At 27.6% G+C, this 21030-nt stretch overlaps 1 protein-coding gene across 5 annotated transcripts in view; it reads right to left on the reverse strand.

Annotated features, from left to right (window-relative positions):
- Window positions 1-5596, reverse strand: part of pdm3 (pou domain motif 3) — a 236691-nt gene extending 231095 nt beyond the window's left edge. For all 5 annotated transcript variants that reach the window (XM_064355109.1, XM_064355112.1, XM_064355111.1 and 2 more), the window contains exon 1: window positions 5413-5596. In XM_064355109.1, the coding sequence (XP_064211179.1) occupies window positions 5413-5581 (169 nt within the window). In that variant the 5' untranslated portion in view covers window positions 5582-5596. The remainder of the gene's footprint in view (window positions 1-5412) is intronic.
- Between the last annotated feature and the right edge of the window lie 15434 nt (window positions 5597-21030).

The following is a 21030-nucleotide window of genomic DNA, read 5'->3' on the forward strand; positions in this document are numbered from 1 at the left end:
ATTCGTTTTCTCTTTTAAAAATCCATTCACTTTTTTTTCAACATTTCTATTGTCAATTATCTTCACTTTTCTTCATTTTTAAGCAAGTTCATGACCTTTCATTTATTATTTTTATTTTCGTCTCTTGCGTTCCCCTTTTTTGGTGGAGCCTTTTTTCTAATATATTTTCATATCTTTTTCAATTGCTTTTAAATAGATTCTTCATCTGTTTTTTTTTCTCTTTTTACTTTTCTTGTTCTAGTCAAATTCAATTATCATTAAAAGTTTTCTTTATTTTGATCTTTCTTTTTTATTTCTTTAGTCCAATATTTGTAATGTTCTGAAAATAACTTTGTGCAGATACTTTTTTATTTGTCAAAATCGCACATATAAAACTACTTTAAATTCAAATTATTATTTTTGGAAATTGCAAAGTGACACTCATTTGATCAATTTTTTAATTGAATTTTTAAAATCTGTTGGTGCTATGAATTTGTTTGTTTTTTTCTCGTCAACACTGCGATAGTTTTTTTTTAAATTCGCTTTTATTTCGTTTTGAACTTTTTTTAGAAACTTCTTCATCTTTCATTTTCATTTTTTCTGTTCTTCTTTTTCCCCTTTTTTAGTCAATTTGTTTCCATTTTTTGTTTCTGCATTAGTTTTTACTTCTTTTTATCACAGTATTTTTTACCTCGCTTCCTCTAGTCCAATACAATTATCATTAAATTTTTTTTAGATTTCTTTTTTATTTCGTTGGTCCAATGTTGGTCAAAATGGCACATAAAAAACTATTTTGAGGTAGAATTATTACTTTAGAAATTGCAAGATCAATTATTTTGATCATTTATTTTAATAAATATATTGATGCTTCAGAATCTTTGTTGTTAAATTTTTCTTGGGAAAACAATTTCCTGTTTCTACCATCGCATTTTTATCTTTTTTCTCCTCACTTATTTCTATTTTCAATTCAAGAAAAGATAAACTTTGTTAAGCAATTTCTTCATCTTTTATTTTCTTCTTTTTTCGTCTCTTTTTCTCCCCCTTTTTTAGTCAAGCTTTTTCTCTCTTTTTTCTATGTTAATTTTCACATCTTACTCACTTTTATTTTTTTAAGTTACCTCACTTAGGGCCGGTTTATAGAAAGCTTTATTAAAATTTAATTCGTTGTTAAAAGTTAACAACGCAAATGGTCCAACGAACTTGCTTCAATTTGGTCACGTGATCAGTTTTAATTGTGAATTAAATTAATGACCCTTCTATAAACCGGTCCTTAAGGTTAGTTTACGGAAACTGAAATTAAGATTATTAATTCAAAATTAAAGTTAATCGCAATTAAAATGTAATTGTTCTGTAAACAAATTTTTTCTTTTATCTATCTTAAGTTCAATATTTGTAATACTTACATGTTTGGAAATAAGTTTGTACAATGATTTGTACTTTTGTAAAAATCGCCCATAAAAAGTACTAGGACTTGAAATTACTATGTCTGACAATACCAGGGTGAGACTCACTTTAGTGATGTTTTTTAATTGAATTTTCATCGTCTGTTTTCTCTCTTGACAATTCTTTTTTTTTTCTACATTCCTGTTTTCAACTTTTTTAAACAATTTCTTCATTTATTTAACAGCAAATGATTATTTATGTGTAGAGACCGGATTTTTAATAAGTTAAAATCTTCACTTAGGTGTCAAAAAAGTGGGAAAAACACCAAAAACATATATTAGGTACTAAAACCTAATAATTAGGATACAGTTTTTATTAATTCCTATCCTGCAAGAAAAATAAAAACATTATTTTTAGTGTAATAAATTCTATACAAACAAACAAAACTAATTACGTTTTGTAAAAAACTTAAAATTCTTTACTACATAAAGAAAAAGCTATACCTAAAGAGGTTAATTAATTGTTGGACCTAAATATTGTTCTAAATTTGCTGTTGAAAAATTAGTTAATTTTTCAGGCATCTCAACATTACCAATATTTTTTTATTCAATTAATATTTTTATTTTCAAAAGATTTTTGTATCCAGAATTTTTTGTATAATTTGTCACTAAGTAATTTATTCAAACCCCTGCAGTAAGTACTTTTTACAAATAATTTACATATAATTCACGAGTTCAACAGCTTCATTAAGTGACAGGCCTACTATTTCTGATTTTGTTATGCTATTAACTAAAATTTCAGAGTGAGAAAGTAGGTTGTTTTTCAAAGTGGCATGACCAAAATAATACTGTGCAAAACCTTTTGAATTATCAGAATTAAAAACAGTGCAGCTTTAAATAATAATTTCATTAAATTATTTCAAACTGCAAAGTAGAAAAAATTAAAAGTTTAAAAATTAACAAATTAACTTTAATACTAAGAAACCAAAAACTGAAACACCGAAATACTAAAAAATATTGAGATTCAAATTTGAAAGAACTGAGCTACTGAAAAACAGGGAAACTGAAAAACTATACATCTGGACAAAAAAACACTAATAATTTGAAATATTACCTTCTGAATAAAAAATCATCACACTAAGACACTGAAAAGCTAAAAAATGTACAAACTGAAATACAAAAAAATAAACCACAGTACAAGTAAAGTCCTGTAGATCAAAGTAAATCATAAATTAAATGGAAACATGGAACTGGAAAGTAAGAACATTAAGAAATTGAAAAACTGAAATTATAAGAAAGTAAGACCACGAAAAAATTGAGGAAGTGAACATAAAATATGAAGAAATTAGGCTGGAAAGCTATATTTTAATGCGATTTAGCATTACAAAAAATTTGGAAATAATTTTCAGCTCATTTGAAAGAGGAAGCCTAAATATTTCCTTTGGTGTCTTCAAATTTCTAACAAAGAATAATGAACACCTAATTTTTAATGTTAAGTTTGCAGAATTTTAAGCACTCATAACTAATTTTTTTCAAATGAAATTCTGCATCGATCTGTATCCACGTTCCCTGTGCTTATGTTTAATAGTTTTCAAGTTACAATAACTTTTTGTTGGGATTGATAAATTTATTAGCGATAATTTGCCACGGAAATGAATGAAAAAATGTGAAAAATTAAAGATTTTTAAACCAACATTTAATGAATTTATTTTGTTCTTAGGAGATGAATAACATAATTTTGAACAGAGCTTATAGTTTAAGTTTAATCAGAAATATTTTTATGACAGACCATGCAAAAATAGCTGTGGTTAGTAAGAAATTTCTTACAAATCTCCTTCATCTAGTAAAATAAAAATTGGAACATCCCATTAAGTGATGAATACTTGAAACTGTCCAAACATAACCTTAAAATTTTTGGGTACATTAACTACATTTACTACACACTGAAGAACAGATATAGGCCTTGTTTTTTATTTCTCCAAATATAATTACAAAACCTCTAAAACTAAGCAAGTTACCGATTTTTTAAGTGACTGGTGCAAATCCAAAAATTTTCAAAAAATCCTAAATTAAATCAAATTATACGCCAATAAGTCTACTGTCATCGTTTTCTAAAATTTTTGAAACTGTTCTATCTTTCAGAATTACTAACTTTTTAATGAAATTTCAGCTACTGAATTCATCCCAACACGAGTACATTAAAGAGAAATCTGTTGACTCAGCTATATTTAGCTTCACTAATGCTCTGTTAGATAAATTAGAAGAAAAAAAGGTGGTTCTTGGAATTTTCTTAGATTTCTCCAAAGCTTTCGACTGCCTAGATCATAACATTCTAATAAGTAAATTAAAGAAATACGGCATAAGAGGAATTATGTTAAAGTTGATCACATCTTATCTTAATAATAGGTATCAGCAGGTCTCAATAACAAAAAACAGTACTGTATATAAATCAAATAAACTTCTAATTAAACAAGTTGTACCACAAGGTAGTATACTAGAGCCTTTATTTTTCGAAATTTATATAAACGACCTATTAAACATTTTAACAGCCTCAGACAACAATAGTGCAGTTAACTTTGCTGACGACACAAACATATTAATTTGGGGTGAAAATATGACAGATACAATGAAAGAAGCAAAGATATGCATGAATAAGATAATAAACTGGACTAAAGAAAATAAATTAGTGGTAAATTTTGAAAAAACCTACGGCATTCATTTTGCAATATGTAATCACAAGAATACAGAGAAACCGAATAAAATTGTAATATCATCTAAAGAAATTGAATTAATAGAGAAAACTAATTTTCTGGGAATATGCATTGACCATGAGTTAAGCTGGACTAATCATATAGATAATTTATTAAAAAATTTAACTCAGTACATTTTACAATACGTGTTTTAAACAAATACATAACATTGAACAACTAAGAATAATATACTTCGCAAATTTTCAATCATTACTAAACAACGGTACAATATTTTGGGGGCAAAGTGGAAAGATATCAAAAGTATTTGCTGCTCAAAAACAAGTCATGAGAACTATGTTTAACTTAAAATATAATGAAACTTGTAGGAACATCTTTAAAAGCAATAACTTCTTGACAGTAACTGGTTTATACATGTACAGATTACTTTTATTTTTCTTTAAACAGAATCTACTATTTAATGTCACTAACGACCATAAGTACAACACTCGCAAAGTAGACTTAGAGTATCCAAGACACAAACTCACGCTGACGGAAAAAAATTCTCATTATGCAGGAATAAAACTATACAATAGTTTACCTGTGCATCTACGCACACCTTGTAATTTAAATTTATTTAAAAAGAAAATATTTGACTACATTTTGGATCTCAAACCATTTACTTTAAATGAATTTTATAATAGACAGGTTTTTTGACTTATGTCTTAAAATTATTTTTATGTTATTGATATTTCTGTGTATAATACTGACGTTTTTCGTATCAATTTTGTTACTACATCTGTGTAAATTGATAGAAATAAAATTAGTATTAAATATCTCAAAAACGGTTAATTTTAGGTATAGGAAAAGCTGATAAAAACTCCCTTAAAATAACTCAATTAATCCAAAAATGCAGTAAAAAACATAGCTTTTCATTTAAAATAAGAAAGTTAATAGCGGCTTCATTCCGTAGAACTCAACGGGTTATAACAACTTTTAGGTTTATATCTTTATTAGAACTTTTAATACTTCTAATGTGGGGTTTAGACGGAACACTCTGTATTATGATACGAGTTTTATAAAACGCATTTAGCCATAATTGGGTAAGTGCGACAAAATGCCTTACCATACAATATTTTTTCTACTTTGCACCTTTTTTAGCACAAAAATTAATTTCGAAATTTAGGGAATTTTGAGAGGGTTGACAGCAGAGCCCGCTGTTTAGTTTATTCGTAAAATGGATGATGAAAAAGTGCTTGAATCTCACAATAACCAGCTAAACAATAACAAATTAAATAAAAAATAAACTGTTTTAATAAAAAGGAACAATGAAAAATACTGTCCTGATTAGCGTTGATTCTCACCCGTTGAAATTATGCTCCACCCGTTGGAATCACTCAAAGCATGTTCACATTTCACCTTGATTCGTTGAGGATCACAATACTCTCGCTTGGCTAAATCTCGTCGAACGGGAATCGAATGTGGGAGCTTAGCTTCAGAAGAGACAAAAATGTGCAAGTCATAAATTATCATAATGATACTGCATTTGTTACGAACACAAATTAACATAATATATTATGACTAAGCCGAGACTATAATTACGAGGATTGTGCTGACGGGCCGTGTCGAGTCGAAGCGTAGGCGGAGGAGAATAAAATAACGTTCGCTTGACTTAGTTTCCATTAAAACACTTTCTATTAAAAATGCTAAATTACCATTCGCGCACTCACCTCATTATTACCTCATCTTAATGCGATTTTCAAAGCTCTCGGGCCGTAATTACGCAATAACACAAGACCGTGCCGCATACCATCATGATCCTCTAACGTTAAATTACTCTCTTCTGAAATATAAAATAATATAATAAATAAATATAACTTTACATTAGTTTTTCTTTGATTTTCTCAAGAATTTCTCTAATTGAACTAAATGATTGGAATAGAATCTTTCGAGTTTGGTAAATTTCTGGCCAAGAAATGCCATACAAGCGCATCATTCTGCAATTCACTATATTTTTGCATAGTATTTGTAAAGTTTTTCATTTATAAATAAAAATTCACAGAAAATAACACGTTTTAACCAAAAAATAGTAATTATTGGATTACAGAAAATTTATCGTGTTTCAAATTCAAAGTAATATCTCGGCACCTAACTAAAAAAAATTACTAGAATTGTTATTATTTGGCAAGGGCTATCATTCCCTGAGCTCAATGTAAATTAAAACTCACCATGTATTAATACAGAGTGAACCAAAAGTAACACAAAAAAATTCATATCTTTGTTATAAGTCATTAAAAAAAATTAAGCTGGTCAATTTTATTTTTTTACATGCTATACATGTCACACATTTTTAACTTTCTGGATAGTGTAAAAAAAAACAAAAAAAGTTATGAGAGTATTATTTAAAAAGTTTTATCAGTTTCTTCTTGAATTATTTTTTAAAGTGATTGTTTTTCTTTTTATTTTTTTTGTGTTTAGATATTATATTGCTATTTCCATGATAACCATACAAAAAAATATAACAAAACCAATTGTCGATTATAATTATTTTATAATTATTAAATAATTTGTCAAGAACAAAAAAAAAATATTCAATTGTCTGTTTTTTATTTTATTTTATTTTTCTTATTACCAAAAGGACAAATATCTGTGCTTTCTAAAACATTAAACAAAAATGTCGATCGTCATTTAAAAAAATGAAAATTTTGACGTTTTTTTAAAATTTTGTGTTTAAGTATTATATTGCTATTTCCATGATAATCACACAAAAAATATAACAAAAACAATTGTCGATTATAAAATAAGTCAAGAACAAAAAGATAAAGATATTCAATTGTCTGTTTTTTATTTTATTTTGTTTTTCTTATTACCAGAAGAATTAATATGTGTACTTTTTAAAACATTAAACAAAAATGTCGATTGTCATTTAAAAAAAATGAAATTTTGACGTCGTAATCACAAAAATATGAATTTTGTGAACAATTGTAGGTGCTTGAAATTTCAAAAAAAATATGAGAATAGTGTTATTAATTATTATTACCCATTTCAAATGTTTAAATAAAAAAAAACATTTTTTTGGTAAAGTTTTATTACAGCGACATGAAAAATCACTAAGTTAGATAAACAATTACTTATAATTATTTCTCCTTTTATTTTTCTCTTTTATTTATTACTTTGACACGGTTCAGTCAAAAATCCGAAACGCAATTATTTCGCCACATTTAATCAAAAATACACCAAAAAATTGCCGAGTTGTGTCAAAAATAAAACTATAAATACCATAAACATAATAGAATAAATATAAAATAAAATGAGACAAAAAGTCAAAATAACCTTTATAATAGTTGGGCCATTTTCCAAAAATCAATTGAAAAATGGCTAACCTAAATAGAAAAGTACATTATCTTGCCAAAAATTTACCAAAAATTTAAGCATTAGTTCAACAATGGAGCAATTTTTGCATTTTTTGACTGTTAAACCTAAAATGGTTAATTATGTTGATATTATTGAGAGAAAAGCGTAGTTTTGGCAAAAGTTTGCTAAACCTGACAACCTGACTAAAAAATTAATAAATTTAATCAAAAATGACATGATTTTACCGATCTTTTTTCTCATTTTTTATCCAAAAACCCAATTATTCAGCGACATTTCGCCACAAATTACCCAAAAAATCGCGTCAAAAATGATGTTATCTATTTTTTTTCACAGTGTTGAGCTAAAAACTTAGTTTATGCGAAAGTTTACTTGGCGTTACACTTGGAAAACTTTTCATTCAAAAACGCATATATTTTGCAAATTTTTTTAAAAATAAACCAAAAAATCGTCAAACTGATTCGAAAATAATATTATTTTGGCTTTTTATAAATTTCCGTGCACATTGTTCCGTCAGATAATCCAGTATTATCTTTAAAATAAAAACTCATTTTTTACACAAAATTTTATAAAACCTAAATGAAAATTTTGACAAAAATTACACCTCCAAAATTAATTAGATTAAATTTCTTCTTTTTTTAATCCCTATGATTTTTGGAATTTAATGATTTCTTGGTCAAAATACGTTAAAACTAACGCAAGTTTTCCACTTAATTTTGCCATTTTATATATTTTAGCAACATTGTTCTAATGCACTGTTGCAGTAAACAAGCTTTTTATTTAAAAATGTCCGTAAATTTACAAAAAATAACACATTTTAAACCTGATTTGACAATTTAACACTTTATTCTAAAATTTTAACGTGTTTGAAAGTTAATTTCGTGATTTTTACTATGACTTGGCAAAACCTTTCGAATTCAGCGAATTTCTCATCAAAAAACACATTTCAAACTCAATTTTTATAATTTTCTCATTTTTTTTTAATATTTCTTTCACTGAAAAATGTTTCTAAATTAACACAAAATAATGCATTCGATTTTCTGCTTTGGTTTTGCAGAATACTTCAAATTTAGTATGAAACTAAAAATTGCAAACCTAATTTATCGACGATTATCCGCTTTGCATAGAATATTCTCAAAAAAAAAATACGTTTCTCACTGCGGAATGTTTAGAAATTGATAGTGAATTTCTTGTCAAAAATGCTGTAAATAATATCGGTTCAATTTTGGTATTTTATTCTAACTTAGTAAGTGTTACACTTAAATTTTTCTGATTTCCTCAATTTTGTGCACCGATTTTCTCCCGGAATAAATGTAGCTTTAGACGTTACAATGGGCGTCGCACTTGAGTTAAATTGTTGGATTAACATAATGCTGAAATCAAATTATACTTGGGTACAAATCGGTTCGATTCTCCAAGTCTATAAAATGTACAATTTTGGTTAAAGTTAATGCGATTAGGAGCGCTGTAATAATGAAACCGGCCATTTTCCAGCCGAATATTTGACAAAAGCAAATTCCCTTTTTATCCTTTATTCATCTTCTTGACCCTAATCCCAATTGCGGTCGGTCTTACTCTTCATCACTGACAACATACCTACGTAAATAATGACCAGATTTCTTTAAATTATTATTATTCATACGAAGCGAATTATTTAAATTAGTTGGTGGATGCTTTTGCAACAAAATATACAACAAAATGAAGTTTATAATTATAATATTTTTATAATGGAACCAGTTCATTTTAATCAGCTTAAAATATACGCATATTAATGCATGCAACTTGGTTAATAATTATAAAGGACTGTAGACATGCAGCTTGCCCTAAAGCAACCTTCCGCGCAACACATCTTTTGTTATAAATGTATCAGATATTTAACGTCTAACTTTAGACACAAAATACGTAATTACTTAACGACAAGAATGGAAATCGTTGTCATTATTTTACATTTTTCCATTTTATTTGAAAAAATTGGCAAAAATTGAATTAGTGCATATACTTTAACAAATGATAACACTTAAACTGGCATCTGGTTTCCGGAACCATAATATTAAAAAATAATTTGAATTAATAATGTAAAATTAGACTAAACACTTGTTACTAACCATAGTTCATAAATCTATCAAATTTTGGTAAAGAGAAATAATTTTGGAAAAAGCAAAGCAAATTCTTAACTTTAAAAATATTGTCTATAATTTTTAAACCACTTGGCCAGTTAAATAGTTTCGGAAAAACAAGCTAAGTTTTTTCAGGAAAATCGAATTTCTAACTTTTAACCACGTGTTCGTTGATAAAAAACGACCCAAGAAAAAGTGTTTAAAATTTTACGGAAACGTTAAGTCATTCCGGAGTAGTACAGTCCTGAGTAATTCAAATTTTGTAAAACACAACTTTCAAATACACGTCAAAAAATTAAAAATTACCTTTTTTGAGTTATTGATGAAGACATCCAAATTTTAACATAACTGTAAAATTATATCTATCGCTTGAAATTTTGTCAGGTCAGCTTAAGCCAGGTCAGGTTAACGGTCGGAACTTAGTTTATACAGCGTACTCAAAAACTGGCGCACCAACTCAATGGTGTGTGGTAAAGAAGTGGTTACATATAAAGGTAAAAATAGTAAAAAAATCCTTTGTATTAAAGTTATTGATAAATAACTAATTTTAGGTAAAAGATATGTGGCAACGTTGTCTAATAGTCATGATCGCAATAGAATTTGAGCAACAATAAAAATAAATTATTTTTGAAACGGTTTCCTAGGAAATAATTCCCAGTGTTGGCACATCTACACATTGTGATTTTTTGAATAAATTTTAATTTTTTTAAATTAAAAAACTGCTAAAATCTGATAGTAAATTTTAAAATAATTATTCATCGTATTGTTACGGAACGGTTACCTGGTATGAAACATGAAAGTATAAAAAAATAATGAAAACAAAAGATGTTAACACAATAAGTTTATAGCTCCAGATTTTTTAAAATATGACTTTAGGAATTTTTTCAACATTTTTTCCGTAATCTGCACTTGCTTCTCAATAACGTACCACTGATTTGGTGCGCCAGTTTTTGAACACCCTGTATAGTTGACCAATATGAATGTGATTTCTGTAGAAAATTATTTTTTTTTATAAAAAATGTGCCAAAAGTTACGAATTAAAGCTAGGTTAGCTTAGGAGAAGCTTGTCCCTGAACAAATCGGGGCTACAAAATTTGTTATGATTATTTTTTAAATAAGTTTTCGTGTGCGAAAGGCAGGGGTGAAATCCAAATTTTATTACCATTTATTTAGATTTATTTAAATCCAACTTATTGTAGAAATTATCTAATTAAATCATAATTTTTCTTATGAAAATTTAATAGACCAATGTAAATCCGTGATGATTTTCCTGAAAAATTTTCAAACGCTAAAAAGTTAGGTAATTATACAATTTCAAAATAATAGAGTATGTTTTAAATAATCTGTTCCAGTTCAAATTTTTATAAAAAAACAACTTTTGCTTTTCGTTTTACACTTTTTTTTATTTCAATATAATAGAAAATGTTGGAATCGAAAAGTGTAAAAGTATCATATATTTTTACCAAATCACCTAAGAAAGGTTTTGTTTTCAAAATATATTTGCATTAACTTGTTGCAGTTTTCAAACGTTTTATAAACCATAGCAAAGAAAAATTCTAGATTCAAGTGACAAATCTAGCTGTGAAAAAACTTAAACAATACCAGAAAAAAAACTTATTTAAAAAACAATTACTATTGAGGAGCCGGTAACTTAAAAAAATTGTGTACACCTAATTCCAATTAAAAAAAATCCAAGAAAATTCCAGTAATTCTAAAAATATTCCACCGAAATTGCAAGAGTTCCAATAATTCATAATAAATTCACATTAAGTCAAATAATTCTAAATAAAAATTCTGAGAATACTAAGAAATTCATTTCAAGTAATGCCAAGAATTCCAAGTAATGAAAAGAATTCCAGTAATTTCTAAAAAAACTAAAAAGTTACAAAAAATTTTGGTAATTTAAAAAAAATCAACATGATTCGGGTTATTTCTAAGATAATTCCAATAATTAATTCGAGTAATTCCAATTTAATCTTCAAAATTCCAATATAATTATTGATATTCCAAATTAATTCCGATAGTTCTAAGAAATTTAACGTAATTTTCGTTCAAAGTATTCTCTGACTATTGTAAAAAAGTCCTGTATTTTTATTAATTGCAAAAAAATTAAAGGACTGCAGTTTTAGATTGAGCAGTACAGTAAAAAGCTCCAGTAAAAGTAATGTGCCGTTTTCCAACAGTTGGGTGTAATTTAAAGCAATAATATTGTCTTGCAGTATTAAAATTGTAACAGGATTTTATACAAGAATTGAACAAGCCACATTAAACAGTTTCAAGATGGCTACCAAACAACTGAAAACTTTTCAAAATACAAAATCAATATATATTTAAAATATACTGTGCATGGTAAACATAAAGAGGTTACTGTCACCAGAAGGAGTCACCCATTTACTGTAAAGTCTGAAGAAAAAATACTAAGACCCTCCAAATAAAACTTAATAATGTTAAATCATTGATGCCTTATATTCCTATACAGGGTGTTCGCGAAGTTAAGGCGTTCCTTTTAAGAGATGCTAGCATGCATTGTTCTTAAGAGTTTTAGCCTAAAACATTTTAGTAAAATGTTGATGATAATAAAGATACAATAACTTCTTTCGACCCTGTCCAGATCAAAAAAATTAAAGAACCATTTTCGTAATCAATAAAAACTGTTACAATTGTCATCTATTTAGTCGGAAAGGCTCACTATTATAATGTTATAATGATAACAATTTTATAGATTTCATGAAATTGTATGGGCAATGCTATCAGAATGTAGTTGCGGGATTCAAAGTGTACTTAGAATATGAAAAACAAAATAATAAAAAGGACATTTTCGAAAATCTGGTATCCATAATAATAAGGTAGATTATTTTAAACACTCATCTCAAAACGGCAGTTAGACAGGACCGGACTTAAAATTTTAAGTTGTTAAGAATAATGCATAGTATCACGTGTCAAAAAAACGCCTTAACTTTGCGAACATTTGAATAATAAAAATAATAATAATAATAATAATAATAATAGTAATAATAGTAATAATAATAATAATAATAATAATAATAATAATAATAATAATAATAATAATAATAATTTTTGAATTCCAAAAGTACCTACCTACATTCGAATATTCGGCTTTTAATTTAATTTGTTCAGAATGGACAACTTATTTTAAATAATTTTTAAATAATTATCGTGAAATCGAAAAACTTTTCATTTTGCGGATTCTGAGACTATTAAAAAGTGCAAAGTAAGACATTTGTTTGTGATAAGAACCCGTATTTAAAAAAACTTGTCATGATACAGATTTTTTTTTACAATTTTGTAAATCTAAATAATGTTATTTAAATATAATTTAAAAAAAACTTAAATAATTTTTTTAAAAATAAATTTATTAAATATTCGGCTCCAACCAGAATTTATTGACCTATAGCTATTACTTGAATAACAATCCAAAATTTTCTCTTGGTTAGTAGCTACAAAAATTTTTAAAAACAAAACCAGTAGTTTCAACGTCAACAAATTTTTAAAAACAGTTAACAATGAAAATATTAAAAAAGCTTTTATTAAAAAGATGCACTAAAAAGTAAAACATTTTGTATTTCTTCAATCACAGAAAAATATTTTTTTACAGGTTAAAATTCTAAACTTTATAAAAGCTTTGGAAGTTGTCAACTGAACAAAGTAATTCTGTAATGCCGTAGTTTTATAACTCCCAAAGCTTATATAAATTTTAGAATTTTAACCTGAAAGAAAAAATATTCTCCTGTGATTAAAATACATTATATTTACTTTTTAGTTAATTTTTTTAATAAAACCTTTTCTTTAAAAAACATTTTTTAAGTATTTTTATTTTCTGTTTTTTTTTCTATATAAAGTGAGTAAACTGTGCGTTTTTTATTACACTGTGCATCTACCACGACGTCCAAATGACCAACTTAGCGTCTATATCGGTATAAGTTACGGTATGAACAAATCGAGAACTCCTTTGTAAACATAACCTAAAATTTTAAAACCCCATTTAACCCCATTAGGGGGTAATTAACTATATAGAATTGCATTGTCACGCAGATTAAGTAAGTATACAAAATTTCAGATCATTGAGACAACTAGACCCTTTTAAATTTGGCTCCGAAAATATGAAAACAGACAGACAGACAACAGAGTGAGTTAAATAAAAGCTTTTAAAAATACTGGGATTCTTGTTGGGACCACCTTACTTTGACGATCACAATTTTTTTGTTTCTTGATGTTTTCAAAAAATTCTTCATTTCTAAACCAGAATTTCCTATATCCATTTTTTATTAACAATAACGTAAGATATTATTACGTCTAGGTAGTAACACCAATAATAAAGTAATAAATTTGGTCGGTGTAAAAATGGTAATCAGTTTGTTTTAGATTTTATTGCGTCTATGAAATTGCGTTGATTTATAAATGTGTGTAGGGTTTTTTGGGCCGGTAGGGGATGTTTGCGGAAATAGCATATAATCGAGGCTGGTCGCGTTATTTTTTGCATGAAAATAAACCATCATATATTAATTAGAATTAGAGTCGATGTCTGCGGTATAGTTCCGATTTTAAAACAGATTGGAATTGGTCAACTTAATTATTTATATAATGTGTTCCGGCGCACTTTTATATTACTGCGCAAAATAAAAACCCACCACCCCTCAATCAATGTTTTCCATTAGCTGTCAGATAGTTGAAACGGCAACCACCCTCCTTCAATCCCGCCACATTTGTTCACTCTTTTTGACTTTTTCCAGCTTGTTTTTCAATTAATCTCGGCAATCAAATCGAAGGGAATTTCAACCGTTGCGATATTATATTACGACTTAATTAATAATGCGCATACTAATGGCACTAGTGCTGAGCTAAGAAAGAGACAACAACTTCATAAATAAATTAGGCGTATTTCAAATTGCACTGTGGACATAGATCATGTCTGTATCGGCTAAATCAGAAATCAGCATTCATGCTTCGGACAGTTGGTAGCACTGGGCAGGGTAAGACTGAATTATGCGCCATGTTTAATGTTTATTAGGTTGCTGGGAATGACGGAGTTGCAATTAACGACAACTCTGACGTGCATAATAAATACATTAACTAATTTATTAACACAGTCCAACTGAAGATCTACCTTGCACAACTAGGTAATGGTGCGTCTTTTGTACCGAATATCGATCGAATTATTTACTTATTTGTGCAACAGCACGATTTCTACGAAAACTAATTATCTCTGCCTACTGCCGGTATTAAACGCTTTTCGATCGTCCTTATGCATTTACCACAAATGCATGCTTCTCCCTGTCATTCCGCAAAAACTACCCCTATTTCTATTTAAATCAACCAATTTCACATTTACACACATTACAACTAAACTTCTTAAGTTAATACAATGGCAAAAACAAACAAGTTATACTTTATATTTAAAACAACAAAAAACCTTAAAATGTAAAAATGTCAGTCGGTATAAATAAAAAAAACCGGTAAGATCGCCTCAAGTTGTTACAACCTTTTAATTTTTTAAAAGTTGGTCGGACTTTTTGTGCTAGCTCCAATAATTGTGCTGAATATTGGCGTTTGAAAAGTGCAAAAACAATAAGGAAACTGCAAAATGTCTTTGGCATTTTTTTCTAAAAAACCATTAGATTTGCTTTATGTTATCTACCAATGGTCAAAACTTTTTTACGCTTCCAGGTATAATGCTATTTAAGTCCTAGGAAGGTGGATTCCCTGATAATCTTGCGTTGAACACAAAAATTTATTATTTTTTAATGAAAAACAAATCAAGTATCGAAAATTAACAACTGTTTGCTCCAGCGAATAATACAGCGGTTAGTTTTCAGTTTTTAACATTATCTCAATTTTGAAAAAAGCCGTAAAATTAAAAAACATGAGTACAACTACTATACCACTTCAAAAAAAATTCATCAAAATTTGAGTAATTCCACTAATCTTAGTATTTCAAGATTAGATCAAATAATTCCAAATTAATTCCCTTAATTCCAACCAAAATAATTCGTATAATTTTAAGAAATTCATCCAGCTTTCCATTCCAAGTACTCGGATAATTCCATAAAGAATTTCAGTAATTCCAAAAAAAAATTTATCAAAAAAAATTGGTAATTCACAAATATTTACAGTAAGTCACAAACAAAATAAAACCCAGAGTAATTCCAGATTAATTTAAACAATTTCAAATAATTTACAGTAATTAAAAACATTCAACTTAATTTCCATTCTAATAAGTAATCCAGGATAATTCATAAAATAGATAGTGCCTAATAAAAAGATTCTTACTTCAATAGTGAGCTTATAATTAAAATAACTCTGGAGTTATTGGCAGATAACAGCTCCTGGTATCGTTTTTTGCACTTTCTACAAATTGTTGTTGAAAACAAATTTTGTCTTGAGTTTTTGATTTTAAATCTCAAAAACGTTTCAAATACGATATTCCAGGTTTAGTTGTAAAATTAGACACTAAAAATAACTCTTAAAATCGTTAAAAACTCCTAATTGAGAGTTCTGGGTTAAGACAAAAAATTTAAAAAAGTCTAACGGTATTAGTTGTACAATTTTTTGGAATTTAATAATAGAAATTACCTATTTAGAAGTATTTGGAATGAAATACTAGAAATATTTTTGGAAAAAGATCATTGTTCTTCGACAAATAGATTTCGAGAAAATTGCTAACAAATATTTTAAATAAGTAGGATCAAAAATTGTTGAAAGCTTAAAAGTTATTGAGAATTTCGCGATTTCTTGACGCCAGTGATTTTATTTTTAAAATGTCTTAGAATCGATTTTTTAATTCTATATTACTTAAGACAAGACTTTTTGTCCTAACTGCTTTAGATTCGAAGTAATTGGGGTTTAAAAAGTGAAAAGTGCAACAAGTTTTTTACGTCTTTTTTCGGAAATTACCTATCAGACCTAGAGCACAAATTAAAATAAAAAAGCACCAAATGCACTTTAAATAGAATGGTAAAAATGCCTGTTACAAAAGCATTTAAAATTTGTCACCAACAAAATTCAACGTTTTCTTTATTTTATTTATTCTACTTTTTGAAAATATTTAATTTTTGTCTAAACCAACCGAACCATACAGTGAGAGATTTTAAACAATTTTAAACGACTATACCATCGTTCGATTTTATGTCTAGAAAACCCGAAAAAAAATGATATTTGAAACTTTTTGGCGACAGAAATATGATATATAAGCATTTGTATTTATTTATTTAGTTATTTACTCTTTAGGCAACTCTATTTAATCCAATAGAAAAATAAAATACACAGCAAAATAAATAAATTATAACAATACTTAAATAAGAGAAGCAAGAGAAATGTGATAAACAAAAATGAAAAAAACATTATAACTCAAAAACCGAGTCTAAAACTAAAAGTCATAGGTTAAAACGCAATTTCTAGACTGTAATTCTTTGATAAATTTGAGAATTTGTCATCAAACATATCAGTTTTTATAATTTTTAAATCTACTTTATTTTTAGATTTAGATTATCAGATTAACTTTTTATTCTTAAAATTTCTCTTTGTGTCTAGGTATTCTAGAAAATAACTTACTTCAATGCAATTTTGAAAACATAGCCTCGCCGTTGCGCTAGTTTTACAAAATACTGAAGAAAAAATTAAAAATTGATCTTCAAAAAATGTATTACAGTCAGAATCATTTGATTTTCTTATAAATTCGACTTTGTTTTAAAACAACCTTCTTACTTTTAAATACATCGGAAAATGAACTGACTAGATGTAAGCTTTACATAAAATTCTGGTTAAGGAATTTACAAGTAAAATTGTTAAAAAGTAAGGTTAATATTGTAGCAACGTTTTCTTTGTACACCATACAGTTTTACAGCAGCTAATGCTGTTTATGATAATTTTATAATCATTCCTCACAATAAAATGTTTTGACAAGTGTGACCCGAAGATATTTGCGACACACGTAGGTTCGTCTGAAAGACTACAGCCTGTACGCAATAAATCACACAATAAGCTTGCCTGACTGATTAACTTGAAGAGTTCTCGCTGTTTAGGGTAATCTCAATAAAATTAAATGGTGTACAAGCAAAACGTTGCCACAATAAATCCAAAAATTCAACCCCTAACGGGCATTTCAGATGAATCACGATAATAATATGATCGAAAAAATGTTTCTTGATTGATTGATTTCATTGAACAGAGATTGAATTAAAAATGTGTTGATTAGTTTAATATTTTATGCAGAATGGTTTATACTGTGTGGTATCACAAGCAAATAAAATTGTAGAATAAGATATAACTTACCAAAAGAAACACAAACAAATGGTTGTCAAATGACTTTTTTGCAAAGGGATAGTCTTAATATAACACGCTTCCAAAAGCCACTTTCAGAACTTTAATAAACGCGATTTATTTAGGATTTGGGTGATAAACTGATAAACGGATAAAAAAAAGTAGAAAAGTGTTTAGTTATAATTAGGTATCTTGTAAGTATTTTCGAATTCTTAAAAAACCATTAATAATAAAAAACAATGTTAATTAAGCATGCCCATTAGACTTGTTGTTGCCGATGATAAGAAATCTGATTCTTGTAGAAATAGTGGTCTTGATCTACAACATCAGCGTTTGAAATTTATTCTTATCTATCCTATGTCGATCCAATTTCACAATTTGCCATAAATTGCAAGAAAACTAGCGAAAAATCATCTCTAAAAACCGTTTCCTTAATGGCTTTAATGGTGTTGTTAAGTATATTAACGGGTCTGTCTGGTGCGTGTGAGTGTAGGAAGTGTCCGGAATAAGAAAAGCTAAATGACTTTTGCACATAAACGGCTTCAGACACGAAGATATTAACGAGGCTGATCCAGCAGCAACAGGGGCAGAGCCAGTCGCTGCCGGTCACTCCTTTGCATTATCTTATGATAATTGCGAAGCCTATAAACTTCAATTAATGGCTGCAAATATACATAAAGCAGATCAAAGTTTCTCTCGTTGAGTTATAAGGCCGGTATTACAGGGCGCAATTAAACCCACGGACCAGACTGATGGACGATGACGCGTCGATCGGCATTTCCACACTTGATTCATGCCACTGGAGGATTATTATTTACAGCCAAATGAATTTCGCTAATTCACATTTCTTACAATGCTAATGGATGGCTTAAGCTGACTTATTAACTGCTTAAAACCTACTTTATTCATTTTACGACTCGAAATTTTCCTAATTAACTATAGCACCTAATATAAAAAAGACCTGAGTTGACTTGACTTATTTTACTTTAATAAAACTAGACAATAGAGAATGGATCTTAGAAAACCTTCCGAACTTGCAATTTTTAAAAGCTTTTCTTAAAACTTCAAATAAATCTGTTTTATTATAAAAGATTTTTTTAAATGTAAATTGACATATTGTATCCTAAATACAGGGTGTCCCACTCATTTGAAAAAGTCTAATATTGACCATTAAAGGCAGATTTTACAATCGGCAGATAAACTCCGGATAAGTTATTTGTGGTATAGGTAATTACTACAGTTACAATTGTTACAACAATGTATTTTTCAAACTTTATCCCCAGAATAAAGTTATCCGACTATTGAAAAAAACAGCCCTAAATTTTGAAATGATATTTATGCCCTTGAAAATTATGATTACAACCTGAAAAGATGCCTACTTTAGGTAGGGAGTAATTAAAAGTTATATTTTTCCTAACGTTTCTTCCTTGTAGCCTGATGAAGTTTTAATAAAAAATCGAAATGTCGCAAAAAATATAAATTTTAATTACTCCCTGCTCTAAATAACCAATAAGCAGCCCTAAATGCAAGAATTTTTTTTTACGAAAGCCGATACCAACCCTCTGAGTCACCTGGAAGTATTTCAAGTACAATATACAAACTTATCTTTTTTTAAACAGAACACCCTATATTTTTTGCATTTTTGGATGTAGCTTTTAACACTGATGATTTTGTTGGTCGATTTTGCTTTATTTTTGAAATAATTTGATTTTTTACGGAAACACGTTTTTTTTAATTATTACATAAAAACTAAAAATCTTAGAAAAGTAGTAGTTTAATGAAAAAAGCTCAAACTGAAAAAATATTTTTTTAGCTTACTGCGATCAAGAAGATAAAGACATAAAAAGATCTATTGCAAGTTGAATAACTTAAAAATTTTAATCGGAATCTCAATTTTTATTTTTGCAACTAAAAGACTTTAAGTTGTATCTCTAAAAACATTAACAGTTAAGTGTCCCTTGCTGATTACTTAGAAGATATTTTAACCATAAACATTAAAAAATTTGTTACTATTGTTTCAGTTGTGGAAAAGTAAAATTTTCAGCTAATAATAACTTTAATGTGACCCTTAGGCAATTATTCGTCATTTATTACAGTAAAATAACTAAAATTCTAATAACTTTGCTTAATATTCAAATCCCTTAGGTCTAACTGCACCGGTTCGGCTTACAGATAAAAGTGCAGTTTAAATAAGTCGAGCTGCACCGTGACATTTTATCTGTTAGTTAATTTAATCCGCCAAATGTCTGTCAATTAGTTGTCAATAATTTACAAATACGTAAAAATGTTACGAATTTTCTTTTTGTTTTGCTATCAATAGTATAATAATTCAACAAAATTGAAATTAGAGAGTGTTTATTTAAGTTTTTAACTTTGAGTCAATTTTATTTAAAACTAAGTTTAGCTGCAGTGATGATGACGACTGAAGCCAGAAATTGAGCTAAATGTGTAAGCTTTCCTGTTTAAATATGGTAATGTACCAACAAAAAATAAGATGCAAACGTAATAATCTTTTACACCAAAAAGAAGCCTACTCAAAGTGAAGTGAAATGATTAGAATCATGACTTCCTTTAATTTTTTTTTGTTTCATTCGACAAGTTTCGCCTGTTACGGCATTACCAAGAATTATTTTTCCGCGATGTTTTGATATTAGACACATTCCCGACCAAAATAATTCTTGATAATGCCGTAACAGGCGAAACTTGTCGAATGAAACATGAAAAATTTGAAGAAAGTCAGGATTCTAATCATTTCGTAATTTAATCTTCACCTTGAATATAGACTTTTTTCTCAAAATTAAACTCAATAACAAAACAAAGCTTATTCTACTACACAACCCACCTCTCAATTAAAAAAAAACAAAAAGATTTTTGTTTCTCAGTATTTCAGCTTTTAAGTTTTCTAGTTTACCCATACTTCATATTTATTTTCCAAATTTTGCAGTTTGTCGTAGTTTCACTATGTTATAATTTTAGTTTTGCAGTTTTTAGATTTTTAGCCTTTTAGCGTATTATTATAGATTTTTATCTAGACAATGTACTAAAAAAATATTTAAAACTATTATTATTGTTATTATTATTATTATTATTATTATTATTATTATTATTATTATTATTATTATTATTATTATTATTATTATTATTATTATTATTATTATTATTATTATTATTATTATTATTATTATTATTATTATTATTATTATTATTATTATTATT

Source organism: Tribolium castaneum, chromosome 2 (genome assembly GCF_031307605.1).
Source record: "Tribolium castaneum strain GA2 chromosome 2, icTriCast1.1, whole genome shotgun sequence".
Taxonomy (NCBI): Eukaryota; Metazoa; Arthropoda; class Insecta; order Coleoptera; family Tenebrionidae; genus Tribolium; species Tribolium castaneum.